This window comes from Asparagus officinalis, chromosome 7 (genome assembly GCF_001876935.1).
Source record: "Asparagus officinalis chromosome 7, Aspof.V1, whole genome shotgun sequence".
Classification (NCBI taxonomy): Eukaryota; Viridiplantae; Streptophyta; class Magnoliopsida; order Asparagales; family Asparagaceae; genus Asparagus; species Asparagus officinalis.
Window position 1 is genome coordinate 65,611,316 of NC_033800.1, and position 18,117 is coordinate 65,629,432.

An 18,117-nucleotide genomic window follows, 5' to 3' on the forward strand; every position below is an offset into this window, starting at 1 on the left:
ATCAAAGTGAGATTCTAATCAAGAAAGATTAGGGTTTAGAGAGAATTGAGAGCTTATTCTCGATTCTAGTGAGATTATGAGAGAGTGGTTGTAATCTTTTCATACTCATAATCTAGAGAGGGTGTTTTTTTTTCACCACATACTAAATTGTTCTTATGATTCTGTCATCCTCTTCTCAACCCACCTTTGATAATTCCGCGACCAAAGATGCTCGCATGATGACTCGTATCAAGTTGGTATCAGAACGATCAGATCCTGCGAAGGGGGCATCCTATGTATGATCCTGACTCGATCGCAATACAAGAAGCTAGGCGAGATCCTTATTTTATTGAAAGGAGTCCAGGTTTTAATGAAAAAGATGGCTGAAAGAGACAATTCAGCGAGGATTGATGCATTGGAGAAGCAGATCGAGACGATAGGGTTGACTCTCACACAACTCGTCAGTCTTATCCATAGATGTGACAAAGAAGGTGAATCTTCTTCAAAGTCCAAGAAGAAAATTATGGAATCCGATGCGGAGAGAGTGGATTCAGATCCCGACGAGGAGGAGACCGTTAAGGCTGTGTTGCATCAAGGGGGTAAGAATTCTTACCATAACCTGAAGATTGATTTTAATGTGGAGATTCTTGTTTATGATGGGAGTGTTGACGTCGAGAGGTTTGATGACTGGATCAAACGGATGGAGATGTATTTTATTCTTTATGGTTATTCGTCAAAAGAGAAGATTGTGTTCGCGACTTTAAAGCTTTCAGGGCACGCGTTAACGTGATGAAAATCCTATTACAAGTAGGAGAAGAAGACGGTGTTGTGAAACAAGTTCAATGAGTTACTGAGAAAGCGGTTCTACCCGGTAGGATTCCTTAAGGAGCGTTAGTACAAGTGGTACGGCTTGCGTCAAATGGTCAATCAAACCGTTTAAGAGTACACCACGGAGTCAGCAGGCAATGGTTCTTAACATTGCGACGGATGAATATTCTGTGTTTATGAAGTATATGACGGGTTTGAGTGATTACATCCAAAAAGAGATGAAGTTATTCACGATCGAGACTATTGCAGAGGCGAGCGTGAAGGCTATTGCCATTGAGGGCAAGCAGAAGGATAATGAAACTAAGGGAGACTCCAGACAGACGGAAAGCGAGTCTAGTGGTTCCAAACATAAGGAGGAGAAGGAGGGTGATCCAGGGAAAACAAAACTGATTTGTAATCACTACGAGAAGATAGGACATGTTGCTGATCGGTGCTGGGAGAAGTATCATCATCTCAAACCAAAAGGATTGAAGAAGGAGAAAAAGACATACGTGATAGCTCAAGGTCCGAAAGAAGTCCCGGGAATGACAGAGCCCAACAGCAGTCTCAATCTTATGGTAGAAAAACAGGCCACAAAAGATGACGAAAACCCCCAAAAGCAGCTCTTTGTGCTTAAGTTGTAAGTAAAGACCAGTTTGGTTGATGCCATAGTTGATCCGGGCAGCGAGAAGAATTTGATATCCGAAACCTTGATTCAGAAGCTGGTTCTGAAAACGGTCAAGTATCCGAAACCATATCCATTGGGGTGGATTCAGAAAGAGGATAGACTGAGTGTAGTTGATCAATGCACTATCAGATTTGCGCTCCATGAGTCGTACATTGACGAGATCACATGCGACGTAGTTACATTGGATGTTTGTCAGAATATATTGGGCAATCCGTACTTATGGGATAGATATACGATCTACGAGAGGCGGGTTCAAAAGTATACATTCACCAAAGACGGTAAAAAGTTCATATTTTGTTCGGCGTCTCTTTCGAGGGAGACAAGCTTGGGGACGACGACGCGAGCGAAGAGGCTAGTGAATGCAAGCAAGAAGTTTGTCTCGCTGTGCATTAGACTTCATGAAGAGCCATCAAAAAGGAGTTGCATGTTGGAGCGGAAGACGACTACGATGAGGCGAGGAACGAATGAGTCGTTTCCAGTTGTACGTCGATATCAGGTTCCTAGCAATGTCAGGTGATACAGAAAGGATGGAGGAGCTCGCGAGTTTCCTCAGCTAAAATTCTAACTTGAATGGGACTTCAAGTTCCTAAAGGGGGCACCCATGATACGGGTGTATCTTCTCTTCGGAACTTAGCGATCCTCATGGGAGCTTGAGGATAGATGATTCACATGGTAGCTTGAGAATAGAGGTGTAAAACAGCACAGTGAAACACAGGTTGAAGTGTGGAACGAGACGACGAATCGAAAAATCGAAGCACCCAGTTTTCAGCCCGTGAGTCGACTCATAACAGTCATGAGTCGACTCATCAGGTTGAGTCTACTCATGTCTGTCATGAGTCGACTCACGAAACCCAGCTGTTTGTCACAACGAGTCGACTCATCTCAGTCACGAGTCGACTCATTGTTGATTTTGTGTTTTGTCCAGTTTCGGACGAGTCGACTCATCTCGGTCGTGAGTCGGCTCATCGAAGGTTTCCTGGTTTGTTTGGGTTTCTGTTTGCACGAATTCCTGTTAGGTTTGAACTTGATTATTTACCACTTTGTCATCCACGTTGTTACACCTATATAAGGAATTGTTTAGGGTTTCTAATCAATCAGAGGTAATTAAAGTGAGATTCTAATCAAGAAAGATTAGGGTTTAGAGAGAATTAAGAGCTTATTCTCGATTCTAGTGAGATTATGAGAGAGGGATTGTAATCTTTTCATACTCATAATCTAGAAAGGGTATTTTCCTTCGCCACATACTAAATTGTTCTTATGATTCTGTCATCCTCTTTTCAACCCACCTTTGATAATTCCGCGATCAAAGGTGCTCGCACGGCGACTCGTATCAGTATGGGTACAGGACATGGTAAATTTAAGGCCAAGGAGTATCCAATAAGTGTCGGGTAAGGGTACGACACGTGTCGGGTACAGATACGGCTCCATATTAGAAATACTCTGGTAACATAGCCTAGGCGGGTGCCCTGATTGGTGCTTAGGCAGGCGCAGAGTCCGCTTTATAACACAATCTTCCTGAGTATACCTGACATGCTATTGAGTTGTTCTAAGCCAAGTTGGTTATCTATACTCAAAAGATGATTGTCACCTCCTCTTTTCTTTCCTCGCAGTTATAGCACTCCTGCAGTACTACTATAAGATCTCACATGCCACTAGGCCCTGCTCAGTGGTAAGGGCAACATGAGTTTAGTTTTACTGATGTCCCAAATTGAAGATCAAGCTATGCCCTTTGGGGGGAAAATAAAAAGGTAAGATTTAACAAGCATATGTCACAATGTAACCATAAAACAAAGGTGTAATGCAAAGATTTATGATAATTATGATAATTGTGCTTAAAATGCTATAAACAGCAAGAAGAATTCACTTTAAAATGTATTTATTAATTTATTTATATAACGCTGAGAACATGGATTATTAAGTATTGTCTTACCTCTATTATCAGTGCTTTGGGATCTATCTCTCTGGCCCTTAGCGCTTGATTTCTACCAATTGTAAATTTCCCAAGCCAGCTACCAAGATTCTTAAGCAATGATCGCTCTTCTGAACTGGATTTTATAAGTTCCGATCTCAAAAGCACCTACAAAACCTATGAGAGCTCAGGAAAAGACAAATAATCTACAACAACTTCATGAACAAAAAAAGCCCAACTTTCATCACCTTGCAATTCTCATAAGTGGCTTTAATGATTTCCATGTTTAATACTTTAGAATTGACTTTATCTAAGAATTTCAAGTATAACTCATGGAAATTTGGTTCAATGCTGGCCCTGTAGATAAGATGAATATTAGCATATAAAGTAATTAAAATAGAAAGGTAATGTTAAGAATTACAGTAGCAGCAATGTTTAGAAATGCTTATGACCTCTTCATCACCATATATTGTGCAAACCAAGAATAGTACTGCTCTTTAAGAATCTCTGTGAACTCCTTAGCCTTAGCTTCTGTATTTGCAATGGATATGTTATTGATCATGAATAATATCTTGTCTTGAACCTCTGATGCAGGAGCCTAAATTAAACACAGAAGGCAAAATAATAAATTTAACAATTAGCAATGCTGCAATAGATATCATCATACTCATGTTTTAGCCAGCCATTTTATGATAGTATTAATTCCAGACAAGTAGGAAGATAAATGATGAATTGACAGCAACTTATTCCTTTTTAATTTTGTAGTAGTGGTTGTGACTAAGAGTGGTGTGAATGTGAAATTGCGGGAGCATGAGTAGGGTCAACATACAAAAAATCATGAATAAACTTATAATAGCAAAGTGGTAACCTCTATGGGAGTGTCCCTTCTTTCAGCAGCTGCAACAAGCGTTTCAATATTCAATGCAGCCCCAAACCCTGTGCTGTAAGAAGGCTGTCGTAGCATGCCTAAAAGAAGAAAAACAAAACATAACAGGACAATAACTTCACTAAATATTATCCGAACAGGAAGAAAGAAAATTCTAGTAGTAGCAAAATATATACTGCTTTAACAACCATATAACATGTCTAGGGGGGGAAAGCATCATACATGCATTTAAGTGATATGCAACTTTCAAGTTACCTGCCGGTGCGACACCACGAGAAGGACGCAGAAAACCAGGAGATGATGATACAACAGTTGAAACATTAGTAGACTGCTGAGACGCTGGGGCTTGCAAGGGGGTTGGCTATAAAAACAAAAATGTATAAATATGTGTACACATAAATAATAAATATATGGAGAGGATCAAAACAATACTAGAAACAATAAGACAATGGTCAAAACTCTGTCTTTCTTTTGGAAGATTGTACGTTTTCATATCTGATACCAATAAAACTTAACTACCTTTGGGTTAGCAACAAGGTCAATAGGTCCAGAAACTAGAGAAGGCAGTGTGGCATGAGCTAGAAGAGGCTTTGTGATGTTGATAGACATAGCATTGTTTTTAAGCCGGTCACCAAGAAAACCTTGATGTTTCTCATGGAAAGGAGACAGTTGCTGACCAAATTGCGCAGAACTTGAATTAACAAATTGCCATGAGGTTTCTGATGCCTGCAAAACCAGTGTGCTTGAGATCTTCATTAAAGAAATTAAACTTTATTAACCTTTGACTCCAATGAAAGATAATAAAGATTCAAGAGGGCTACAGTTGCATATAAAATGAAATACAAGTGTCACATCAATAAATAGTTATTTTCAGGTAAATTTTTCGTTTTACAAGTTAGATGCATGATGGAATTCTTTTAAAAAAATAATAGTTGAGAAAGTAAATTGATATCAAGTACATCTTGTTGTTTCACTTCCATGGCCTCCTCTAAACTATCTCTAGAATTTAGAATGATAAAAAGAGAACAAGGAAAACAAAGGAAGCGACTAAGTTTTAACTGTAATATCCAAATTACTGCATCAAGCTTTTGAACATAATAGAATAAAAATAGAGAAATCATCCATCACAACATTAAAAGATTACACCAATATGCACCTCTATGCCTTCTACAGATGATGATATAGAGCCTTGCTGCTGAACAGCATGGAGACTGTTTCCTCCATTAGCTTCTGCCTGACTCGAAGATATGCGTGCCAGTGCTCGTTCAATGACAGAAACCAACTCCACATGTGTGCCACGTAAATGAGATATTTGCAATATATGATTGCAGTACTGTGGCCACTCTACTAAGCGGTCAACAAATTGTTCCAAAGCCTTGATGCCAAAAGTAAACATCTGCAAGGTCACAACTCATTAGATATATGTATTTTTAACCAATCTTAATGAGCACTCATTCAATGATCATCACGAACCTTTGAATCAACAGATTTGCGCAATGCATCAAGAACACCACGCAGAGCAAAACCCAGATTAAGATGAGTCACAAGCTGATGCTTTATAAGAGTACCTGAACGAAAGAGAAGCCAAAAAAAATGTTACATAAAAAAATAGGAAGCACCTTTCGAGAGTAAAAATATGTCGGTAAAATTCATGAATAGAAATGATGATAAAGTAAGTTTAATATAACAAGGTTGTCAGAGGAAATGATGCATTATGCATGAACTAAAGCAGACCTTACGAGTTGCTAATTAAACCTAACATTACAGTTAAGAAATTTCTTCATCTCCATGCAAGATGATTCTCATTGCCCTCAATACATCCTAGGCTCCATTCCTAAAGATATTATCTGGACATGAACTTATGGTCAAGTCTACAACAAACGTTCAACTGATTTACTATATATCTCAATGAGAGTACCCCAAAAGAACTTTGACTCCTCATTCGAAGAGAAATGAGGCTGTTCCCCTTGATAACAATGTTTGAACAAATTTGTCATTATGCAATGTTTGCACAAATAATACAATCAAAGCACTCTTTGACAAGATGCACTGTATGTCATATCACCACTTGAAGGAAGAAAAGTACACTACCTTCATAAAAAAGAAAAGGCAGCTCAAGCATTGCAGAGAACTGAGGGAAAAGGGACTAGAAACCAAAGTCACAAGTAAACTTATGCAGAAACCCAAAGTCCGGTTATGCAGAAACCCAAAGTCCAGTGACCAAAAAAAAAAAGCTTAATTCAAGAAGTGAAGTCTAGTGCATAATCAAAAATAATGAGTTAACAAAAACATCAAACATGGAGAACCAAAAGCTTTATACATCGAGCAAAGTTACAATATGGTATAAATTAAACTGTTTTAGTGATTTGGGAGTACATGTAAATAAGTGAAAAAAAATGGTCGCAGTGAATAATAGGACAATAAGTACAATAATGTAATGATTTAGTCTCTTGACAATATTCAAGGAAAAGAAATAGGAAAAATCAAATCAGCTTTTAGGTACTTAAATTTCTAATGCACAAGGGTGTTCAAAGAAAAACATCATAGTAGAGAATTAAAGATTGTATTGGATTCAAGCAAACTATTTAACCCAGTATGGATTAGTCTATTTCTGAAATAAATAAATAAATTTAATTATGGCTTCTCTTAAAGGTTGGAAACAGTGAGATAAAAAATTTTGGACTACAACCCTCTGGGAGCCAATCAGTAGAATAACCTTCATACAATATGATAGATCCATAACATGTATCTAGTTCATTCAGAGAATGACGAACAAAACATCGTGAACTGCAGTGGAGATTAAACTGTGTCTTAGATGCAAGCAAGAACATGTTTTGAGGCTCAAGGAAGTAGGATGCAACAAACTCTTTGACAACTGAAGTATAAGCACGAAGAATGACATGCATTTAATAAAGAAAAAAATGTAACAGTAGGTTAAAGAAAAAAGGTGAAATTATGCCCTTTAATCAAATGAAAATGGATGTTAAAAGTGAGGGAAGAGGTAAACGAACAATAAAAGTAAACAGATTACCGACAAAAAAAGGATAAAAGCAAACAGATTGACTAGCTGACCATAGCTTGATTATCAGTAATATTCAGAAAAGATCACAAACATGATATTGTTCTGATAAATTCTCACCAAAGAGAATAGCAGCTAACTTCAGTTGTCTATCTGGATATTTGGGAAAGAACCTATATTCTTCAAACAGATTGGCAATCATGCAGTCGAAGATCAACCGCTCCCTGTAGACAGATTAAACAAGTAAAACAAGAAATCTATTTGAGTAAACCCAGTAAAACAACAAAACAGAATGCATGAAACACAATGGCTGACTTAACCTGCTAGAAACTCTTCCTCGACATTACTATACAAGATTAGAAGTCATGTTAAGTTCAAAAACTTACACGTACAGGTGGAAAGCTATGGAGTTGGAAGAGGTTGAGAGCATTTAACAAAAAAAGTCATACAGTTTGGATATGATTGATGTTTGTTGAATCTAATTTTAACCAGACAGTAGAACTTTAAGCTCATTGAAACAATCAATGTGCACAAATAGCCCAAAGCTTAACTCTTCCATCTCATTTAAAAAAAAAATTAACCAAAAGGTCCTCCTATTGTGTAACGGAGAAAGCAGCCCACTCAGCCTTTTGTTAAATAAGTAACAATATCTGCCTAAACCTAGCCACTGAACTTCCATATCATAAGGAATATCCATCTAATAGTTTCATGAAATAAACAATGTCATTATTCTACATCATGACTTGATGCATCTACTATTTTGCGTTAAATGCCACTCATGATACCAAAAGACCTCCTACATGCAAAAGACCCACAGGCCACAACTGGGAGTGGAAACGGACTGAATACGTGAATACCGCAGTAATTGTATTCATATTCGACTATTTGAATTTGTATTCATATTTGAAACGAATAGGAAATGTGTATTCGAATTTGATTCGATTAGATCAGTATTCGAATATTCGACTAGATTAGTATTCGGATTTCGACAACTATTCGCAAAAAATCGTTAACAGTTCTTATGTAGTCTTTTGTGAATTATTCGGTTCATATTAGGTAGATATTTGGTAAACATTAGATAAATATTCGTTATTCTATATTGGTCTTATAACGCAGCCAAACATGATACAAGCAATGAATAAGCAACCTAGTGCTAAACATAATATTCACAGATAAATCCCCAAATGTGTGCTCATGACAAATAAATCCCTAAATTACAAGATAGAAATGAAGTAGGATTATGAATATAATGCAAAGACAGGAATAAGGATTACCAATTAGTCGCATGTTTGCTCATAACAAAAGATAAATTCAGACTTCCAAAGGAAGAATATGGAACGTTAGCTCATAACAAAAGATAAATTCAGACTTCCAAAGGAAGAATATGGAACGTTATCTCTAGAAAGGGAAGATTCTTTTGATAAAATCTTAATTCAAAAAATACAGACTAGTCGCATAAGTTCTGACACTTATGATTCTCATTGCAACAATAAATAAGGCCCTGGTTCAATTACCTTTGATACCAAAAACACAGACTGGTCGTCTAAGATACACTTATATTCTAACTACAATGTAAAATAAGCCCCTGATTAAATTAGATTTGATAAGAGGGGGAAGAAAGCTATAATATCCAAAAAGGCATTTTGATACAACTGGAGACCTTAGCACTTTTGATTCTCAAAAATATCAGACCAAAGTCTTGAACAGAAAGTTGTAAATCTTAATAATATATTGGTTTCAGAAGCAAGAGCTAAATCTTTGGAGCTACTGAAAATGACAATGATTCAAATATATAATGCCTTCGTTAGCAAATTTCACATGAGTTAAGAAAATCCAAATTGGTATTCCTAATTTTTAACATGGGGTTTCGGGCATCATCCACCATCAGTTATTTCATAATTTCATTAATTATATCACTAAAAGATCTAACTATTACATAGTTAAATGAAATGAATGAATGGCTATTTTGTATCTTGCTTGCTTTCTAGTTACTTATGACCTAAATTGGATAAGCCGTTTAGCACATCTCCAAATTATTTATATGTAGGGAGGCGTAGCAACGGATAAGAGTAACTCCATTTAGGCAAATTAGGTAAACGTAACTCACCGTTTATCTAAATAGACAGGGCAAGGTAAAGTTCTCTTACCCAATAAGAGTAACATGTTTATACCAACCCATAAAGTATTTAATACTACACTGCCCATTATTTGGCATCCCTTCCCTTCTGAAGGCGACTCATATTTAATAGTTATCCAATATTGCGATTAAACTAGAGAAAATATTAAGATGACTCTCATGTAGTGTATGCTTGTCTGAGAACTAATAATTTGTAATGGAAAACTTACAATATACTTGACTCTCATGTAGTGTATGCATGTCTGAGAACTAATAATTTGTAATGGAAAACTTACAATATACTTTGTCGCATTAAGGAACAAGCAATTTACTTAAAGACCGTGTAATTTTAAATGTTTACCTGCTCTACGCAATTACCATACAGGATAAAGAATTTATCCACTTCACGTTAGGTAGGGGAATCATAACTTTTAGTTATCCATTAGGGTCAAGGATAGAGCATATAGAATTTAACTTAAGATTAACAGACGGCCCTCACTCCACTTTTACCTGTCGCCAACCCTACATGTATACAAAAGATATGAACGCAACAATATGGAAATATCATGAATGGTCCAGAACATAACTACAAGGATATGCCACGCAAGTGACAAATTTTTCAATCTCAACAGTAGTATGACGAGTCAAAGAAAACTCAGATAAAATATTTGCACCATGTTTTGAACAACCACACTTGCTAGATACTAGTCATGCGAATGTGACAGATAGCCTAATATTTTTATCTTGACTAATGACACTCATGAAGGCCTAGAAGACCTAAAACTTGAGGTTGCACACCAAGTGATTGAGGCGTATGCCAAGATTGTCAAAAGATAACAGGATCCCAAATAGGTGGGACAACAATGTGACAGTTAATAAGCAATTGATGTTGTCTATAACCTTCACTGTAATCCTCGTGACAAAGAGTAAGTATCCTAGCAAGTTTCATAAATTATAGGACTTACGCCTAACACGAAGTTGATGCGAGGGATATTGGAAAATAAATGAGCATGAGGAATTTACATTCCATTCTATATCGATATACCTATTTTCGGAAGATTCTTTGAAACGAGCAAGCATTTCAACTATTGCATCAACAGTCAACTGTCCAGAAAACATCTGATGGAAATAAGAATTTGCCTCTGCTTCAATATCATCTTGGCTTCCTTCTGATGTTGACGAATTTGTTCCCCCGGGACTTTGAATTTTTGCATCGAACAAGGTACGTAGCCTCTTAAATTCTTCCATAAGCTTCTGAGAAACAATTTGCCCAGAGTTGGCTTGAAGAATCTGCAATATGAAATAATTGAAGCAATTTAGTTATCAAAAACAATGGAACTATGTGGTGCGCACATGCACGACTGCACATGTGCATTTGCTCATGCAAATAAACATAGATAGATATAGCACTTAAGAACCCTAATACCGGTTTTTTCTTCTATCCTGAATATTGTAGCGAGGTTTTAAAAAATCATATATCAGGGAATTATCCCACGGCCAAAATCCATATTGGATTGCGGATATCGGGGAAATATCAAGGTCGTGTAGTAAATTGGAGTGCCATGTTGGATGGTGTACATATATTAAAATGTAATATAAACATAATGAAATCTAAGCATATAAAATGTAAATAATAACATAATATATATTTAGGAATGTATGCATATAAAATATAAATAATATATTTCGGATCACTGATCACAAAAAACTTATTTAGGGATAAGGAGCCTGCTACAATTTTTCTAAAAAATTTCAAAGCGCTGGAGTTTTTGCTAACATTAAAGAAATTTTGCTATATTGTTTCGTGGCAAGAGATATAAAGGACAGATCAGCTGATATATAGGTCATGTTGAGGATATGTTATCCAAAATTAACAAACAGCAGTAAAGGATATTTAGGTCGGGTCGTTTTGCACCAACCCTTGTAAAAGGATACATCGGCCAACATATATCTAATAAAAACCAATTAAAATTTATGAACACATATCTAATAAAAATTAACTTATTTAAAAATTTTGCATAACACCTTTTTCCAAAGAACACACAAATCACGATTGGTAACAGATCATATCGATATCTCAATTTTAGAAAGATAATTTCTTAAATTTTGAGAAAGTAATAGTTGATGTTGACATAGGCTACACAATCTAGTAACCCAAGAGATCACTCTCCATAAAACCGCTACAGATGCTCAAACAGGTAGCAAAATATAGATATGACTATGTGTGCACACATAGACACCTGCACATATGTTTATATAAATAGAACCAAACACATACATATATAAAAGTGAAAACATATTGTGAAAATACTCCAAAAGTGATTCTTAAGATGGCTAAAGTGTCAAGACAAAATCACACTATTGACTAGCCTAATCAAAATTGTTCCTAGTGAGTGCAAAGGGGATCATACGCTGTTAATACTTCACGATCATGCATTGATATAGATAGACCTATGTATGAATATATGTGTCATCTTTACATACTTCTCTTTATGCAATCATGATAAGAACACAGATAAATAGGCCTATCACCTATATATATGTCTGGATATGGAAAAGAGGATCAGCAATGATAATGCACGTAGCAGTGTAAAATGAAACAAGAGTGTACGTGCGATGAAGCTGACACGGCACCCTTCCCACCACGTATGTAGTGGCGGTCAACAATGCAACACTAGCTTCACTGAAGGTCTCTACCTTGCAATGAAAATTGGAGATCCATATACGCATGTTTGTGTTTCAGTGATAATGTGTACTTGACCCAAAATTTTGGAATAAAGAGTGTTCTGTTGTTGTTTTAAATAACAAATAGAAACCTATCATGCTATCAACAAAACAAACCTTGAAGAATAGAGGGCAAGCTTCTTGATATGCCTTCCAGATAGCAACATGTGATTGCTGTAGAGAACTATGGGGCACATCATTTACAGCATCAGAAAATATTTCATCCAAAAAAGCAAGGCAATCCTATAAAGAAGAAAATCAATTGTTTATTATTGGATACACCATTGCAGACAAGTTGGATAGCAGTTGCACAAAATCTGTTACAGAAAAAATTTAGAAAAAAAAACATAATACCTCAAAAAAAGTATCTTTGTACATATTCAAGTTTTCATTCACCCACTTCTCAAGATGAACTTGCTCCTTCCTATACGCAACAGCAGCCAATCTAAGACTGACATGAAATGGAGCTGAATCCAACACTCGAGACAAAATCTGTTAGATGAACAAGGAGAACAATAAATGAATAAAATAAACACAAGGTTACCTATAGAATATAGATGGGTAAAGCATACACATAAGCACATGCCATTTGGAGTGATTAAGTAAAAATGATCAGTTGACACATTTTAAGGAGTGATTAAGTAAAAATGATCAGTTGACACATTTTAAGCTTAATCCTACCAATTAAATGTGACACGTTGGTATACCTAAGCTTTCCAGTTTCCACCCTTTAAAGGCATAACATCAACCTACATATAATTTAAAACTTTGAACTTTTTTTTTACCACACAAGACATAAAGAACGGAAGTTGGTCAAATATGATTTGAACTTCTTTAAAGATATTATGAAACAACACAGAAAAATCAGCATTATAAGATAACAAGTCAAATAATCCATTTTGTCAAATAAATATCCAAACCATTGGAAACAACCTAAAAGTCTTAAAATGACGGGTAACAATTTTCAGCATGCCAAAGACCTCTGCCATTTACAGCCGTGTTAAACATGAGAACTCCAAAAAGTTGGGTTTACCTATGTCGAAGCACTTGGAATAGTAAAAATTGTAATTGAGAAACAAATTTCCATTCATGTTTCAAAAACATCTGACTTGCACTTAGAATATCTGAGGTCAGATCCCAGGACAATGCTGAACATAATCCACAAATGAGAGGCATATATGAATCTATGACCGTTAAATAGTCCCTTACAGTTATGGACTCAAATAGAAGTGCAAGGCATGATGGTTGAGTTATGTTTATGTAAATGTTTGTGCATATAAGCAAGAATGCACAACATGTACAAACAGCAGTAACCATCGCGTTCATCCAGATTATGCGTGTGTATGCCTGCATACTTGCACCATAAAATCTTTGGTGAATGACAACATACTGTGGGTAGAATGGGAACTCCGTGCTACAAAGCGTGAGAATTGCATACATGTCATGATAGCACAGGAAGTAAGATAATGAAATATAATATAGAATAGTTTAACTGATGAAGAGAACTTAAAAAGAATGAAGCAAACAGTATAGAGAAATAAGAGAAATCAGGAGAATAGCATATTTGTCAAGGATCATGTATCTTCAAGAATAAATAGAAATTGATTCATCGAATCTAAAGCCATGACAACAGATGAGTGATAACAAGGTATGGCATATGCACTGACAAGACAGCCATGACAACATATGAACTACTAACAAATTTAAGCCATAAGACTTCTTCAACAGTGGTATGAGCAAAAGAGTCACAGGGCTATAGAAAATAAGCTTTGTGCAGTAACTACTCAAAAAGTTTGGACCAAATGAATAGAAAGTTAGGACGTAAGTCTTCATAGGAATATGCTAATGAGGAAAAATATGTATGGCACCATAAATGGGTCACTGATATGAACTCTCCAAAAGATATACCTTCAGTTCCTGACAAATGTCAAGAATTCTAAAAATGCTGTTAGGATCTGTTCGAGCATCTGAAAATCCTCGCAAGAGCAAGCTAGGATTAACTTTCCATAAATGATGGAGAATGCTGTTCTTCATAGGATCATTTAAAAAAATAGGGAAAACAGCGGAAGATACTTCGTACTGGAGGAGATTGTAGGCAGACTGGCAAAAACAAATGAATCAAGTTTTTTTTATCAGCATCAACTGGAGTGCAAAGGTAAAATGGAGAAACAAAACTGAAACCCAAGGAAAAAAGGATCACATACATTAATCTGAGCAACTCCAAGAAGTAAAACATCGGGAAATTGATTAAGAGGGTGCTCAATAATTAACCGGACAGAGCTTGCATGACCACTCTCAGCTAATTGGCATAATACATCCAAAAGGTCTAGGCAGGACCATGCCTGATTACCAACTCCATTAGAAAGATTAGCTGAATCTGTGTATGTCTGAGAAAACAGTCAAACATTAGCCAGATGTAGCAGAAAAAGTAAATTATATGGCACTTAAACAAAAATTACCAGGTGTCTTGAACAATGTGCAAATGTAAATACATCAGGTGGTGCAGACACAGCATGTCTCAGAAAAGATAATTGCCCCTCTGCATTCTGCCAGACTGAACCACAAATAGCATGGAGGGGAAAAGGGGCCTGGATAGTTGGTGTTGGTCAAGTCAAAGAGGAACATGCTAATACTTATATACTATTCAGAGTAAATTGAGGAATTTAAAGATACCTCACAAGCTTTATTGTATATAGACATCAGAAGAGAAAATGATGTTTCGTCGGGAATGTTGAAACCTTCATGATCAAGATTTTCCATAACACAAGTCCAATCTGTTTTAGGAGCCTGCATGTAAAACATCAATTAAAAATGAGCTACTAATCTTCACAAGCCCTAGCATGCTTGAACATTAAATAGTGGAGGGGAAATATAACAGACGGGATCCCTCACCAGCTGCTTAATCGAATCTACAAGGACATCAACATTCCAAGTGTTTAATGATGATGGATCAACAGTTGCACTGCCACCAAATGCTGAGTAGAATGATGAATGAATATTTTGAGCATCATTGAGACCAACATGAGAGCGAGCAATCGTGCCAAGTAACTTAGAAAGTGTAACTTCGTTGAGAGGCAGGAAAAGAGAGAGTATTTCTTTACAGTGTGAAGCATTAACTGTACAGCCATAGCCTAATTCTTTCAAGATGTCAGCCATACTCATCTCCTCCTCTATCTCTGCTAGAACAGCCTCGAAATCACTATTCGCTCCCTCATAGAATAGTTCGAGTTGCCTACAATAAATATATGAAGTTATAATCATTTTCTCACACAATATAGGCAATACATATCAAAATAACCAAGAGAAGAAGCATTATAGTAAGCCCTTCTTAACTAATAGAGGTGTACCTCGACGAATTGATAGAGGATATATCATCTGCAAGCACTGGAGCTTGTGCAAACAAAGAGCTGCCATTACGCGGTACTAAGGATAAGATTTTGGTAAAAGAATCCACGTGCTTCGAAAGACCCTCACTCCGACAGAGGAACAGAACAATATCTTGAATATGTTCATTTGATACAATCAAGTTTGAACTCACAGTCAAGTCCTCGATCTGAGAAATGCAGAAATTGTGCCCTGATAAAAACAATAATGATTAAGCAAACTTAAACAATAGTACATGAACAACATACGTTAAATTTAATGCCCAAGCTGCATACTACAGCTTTAAGGTTACCTTTAGTTCTGAAGTCCAGGTCTTCAGATTCTGACAAAGCGAGCCCAACAGCAATTTTCTGCTCTATTGACAGGTTTAGTGTCTTCGAAAGTTCTTCCAGAAACTCTCCATTCATCAATGAACCTCGTAAAGCTAAGCAAAGTACAGTACAAAAGTTTGGCTTGTCTAGTAAATACTTAAAAACGGAGGACACAATCTCATGCTTCATCTGTGAACCCGTAACATCTTGCTCCTTTAAATTTAATTGATCCAAACAAGTTCCGAGCAACAAAATACTTCCTTCAATTCCATAATCAACAAACTGCAAAAAAATAAAAAAATAAAAAATTTTGAGACTGCTAAGAAAAATAAACAAGTAAGAATCAAAATATTAACTTGATACAATGTTGAATAAATTTCAAAGGCTACAAGGTACATCAAAAAAATTCAATCTACATGAAAAAAAATGAAATCAAGTCGTAATTCATGATTTTGGAGGTACAACCTAAATTAACAATATAGAAACTAAAATTAAATCAAGTCGTAATTCATGCTTTTAGAGGTATGCCCTAAATTCACAAAATAGACACGAAGATAATAGAACTTAGCACAGAAAAATAACCAACAAAATCATAAAAACAGAAAACTGAAGGAATGAGAACCTGGCACAACTCGCGAAAGATCGAATCGGAGTTAGAATCGCTGGCGCTGTGCAGCAGGAAGCGGATCTGGCTCGGGAGAGTTGAAGATAAGGGGATCATGGCGATGACGGGGGGAGAGAAAGAGCTAGGGTTTCGATTTTTTTGAGAGAGAATGAAAAGGAAAAGGGGAATTAGGGTTTAGAGAAAATTGGTTATCGATGCGGGCTTGAAGAGGCTTCGACGTTCGCGTTCGCAAGAAGTAGAGATCAATCAGAGAGCCCCCGTCATAAAGTGAGGTGTTCTGTTCTGATTTTATATTATTATTATTATTATATTCTTGTGGCTTGTTTGGACGGAGGGGAGAGGGAAAGGGAAAGTGAAATGTAATTTTAGAAGTTGCATTTAGTAAAGTAAATGAGCGGAATGATGAGGTATTTGTGTCAAAATGTTATACATCAAATTGGGGGTAATGAAGGGGAATGTCCTTTCCCTTCCTTCCCTTCTCTAAGGACTTGTTTGGATTGAGGGGAATGAGGGTGAAGGGAAGTTAGGGGAACCATTCACCTCCATTCACCTTGTTTGAGAACACTTAGGAGGTGAAGTTAATTCACCATAGTTCCCCTTGGGCATGTTTGGATTCGTAGGGGGTGAAGGGAAGTTAAGGGAAACTGAGTGAAGGGAAGGGAAGGGAAAGGAAGGGAAGGGAAGGGAATTCTCTTCCCCTTGGTTACACCCCAATTTGGGGGGTAACAATTTTTATACTATTAGGGGGTGAACCAAGGTGAATGAAGGTGAATTAACTTCACCTCCTAAGTGTTCCCAAACAAGGTGAATGGAGGTGAATGGTTCCCCTAACTTTCCTTCACCCCCATTCCCCTCAATCCAAACAAGCCCTAATAGTATAAAAATTGTTACCCCCAAATTGGGGTGTAACCAAGGGGAAGGGAATTCTCTTCCCTTCCCTTCCTTTCCCTTCCCTTTCCTTCACTCAGTTTCCCTTAGGGCCTGTTTGGATTCGTAGGGGGTGAAGGGAAGTTAAGGGAAACTGAGTGAAGGGAAGGAAAGGGAAGGGAAGGGAATTCCCTTCCCATTGGTTACACCCCAATTTGGGGGGTAACAATTTTTATACTATTAGGGGGTGAACCAAGGTGAATGGAGGTGAATTAACTTCACCTCCTAAGTGTTCCCAAACAAGGTGAATGGAGGTGAATGGTTCCCCTAACTTCCCTTCACCCTCATTCCCCTCAATCCAAACAAGCCCTTAACTTCCCTTCACCCCCTATGAATCCAAACAAGCCCTAAGTAAACTTCATTATACAAATGATTAATTATGTTTTGCTAGGACTCTATATATTAGTAGTATAACAATATAATATTTGTACAGTTTATTTTAGGGGAAAATTATGTCTAGGCCCCAAAACAATAAAGGGGATGACCCCCCCCCCCCCCTATTTTTTTTTGTGTGACAAAGCCCCTATTACATAAAGCAATTATTTTCAGGCCCCGTTTAAAGTTCCAAGGCAGCATAAAGACAATATGTTTTGGGAATTCCAAAACTACCCTCCTCTCTCTTCTCTCCTCTCTTCTCAAGCTCAAAGCCCAGCCACCTTGAGAACCCAACTTCAAAACCCTAGTTTTCAGTCCATTAAAGCTCAGTCATCTTCTCGAAAATAAAGGTGGGACGCGGGAGGCG

The 18,117-nt window shown here is 36.9% G+C and overlaps 1 protein-coding gene across 1 annotated transcript in view; it reads right to left on the minus strand.

The window, feature by feature from the left end:
- Nucleotides 1-16,715, minus strand: part of LOC109848315 (CCR4-NOT transcription complex subunit 1) — a 40,366-nt gene extending 23,651 nt beyond the window's left edge. The window contains exons 1-20 of the mRNA XM_020417758.1: nucleotides 16,446-16,715; nucleotides 15,805-16,105; nucleotides 15,476-15,704; nucleotides 15,021-15,360; nucleotides 14,802-14,915; nucleotides 14,588-14,716; nucleotides 14,333-14,515; nucleotides 14,037-14,228; nucleotides 12,483-12,620; nucleotides 12,246-12,371; nucleotides 10,450-10,694; nucleotides 7,409-7,512; nucleotides 5,743-5,837; nucleotides 5,426-5,665; nucleotides 4,789-4,995; nucleotides 4,525-4,630; nucleotides 4,252-4,349; nucleotides 3,836-3,981; nucleotides 3,632-3,740; nucleotides 3,405-3,551 (exon numbers count right to left, since the gene is read on the minus strand). Of these exons, the coding sequence (XP_020273347.1) occupies nucleotides 3,405-3,551; nucleotides 3,632-3,740; nucleotides 3,836-3,981; nucleotides 4,252-4,349; nucleotides 4,525-4,630; nucleotides 4,789-4,995; nucleotides 5,426-5,665; nucleotides 5,743-5,837; nucleotides 7,409-7,512; nucleotides 10,450-10,694; nucleotides 12,246-12,371; nucleotides 12,483-12,620; nucleotides 14,037-14,228; nucleotides 14,333-14,515; nucleotides 14,588-14,716; nucleotides 14,802-14,915; nucleotides 15,021-15,360; nucleotides 15,476-15,704; nucleotides 15,805-16,105; nucleotides 16,446-16,544 (3,348 nt within the window). The 5' untranslated portion in view covers nucleotides 16,545-16,715. The remainder of the gene's footprint in view (nucleotides 1-3,404; nucleotides 3,552-3,631; nucleotides 3,741-3,835; nucleotides 3,982-4,251; nucleotides 4,350-4,524; nucleotides 4,631-4,788; nucleotides 4,996-5,425; nucleotides 5,666-5,742; nucleotides 5,838-7,408; nucleotides 7,513-10,449; nucleotides 10,695-12,245; nucleotides 12,372-12,482; nucleotides 12,621-14,036; nucleotides 14,229-14,332; nucleotides 14,516-14,587; nucleotides 14,717-14,801; nucleotides 14,916-15,020; nucleotides 15,361-15,475; nucleotides 15,705-15,804; nucleotides 16,106-16,445) is intronic.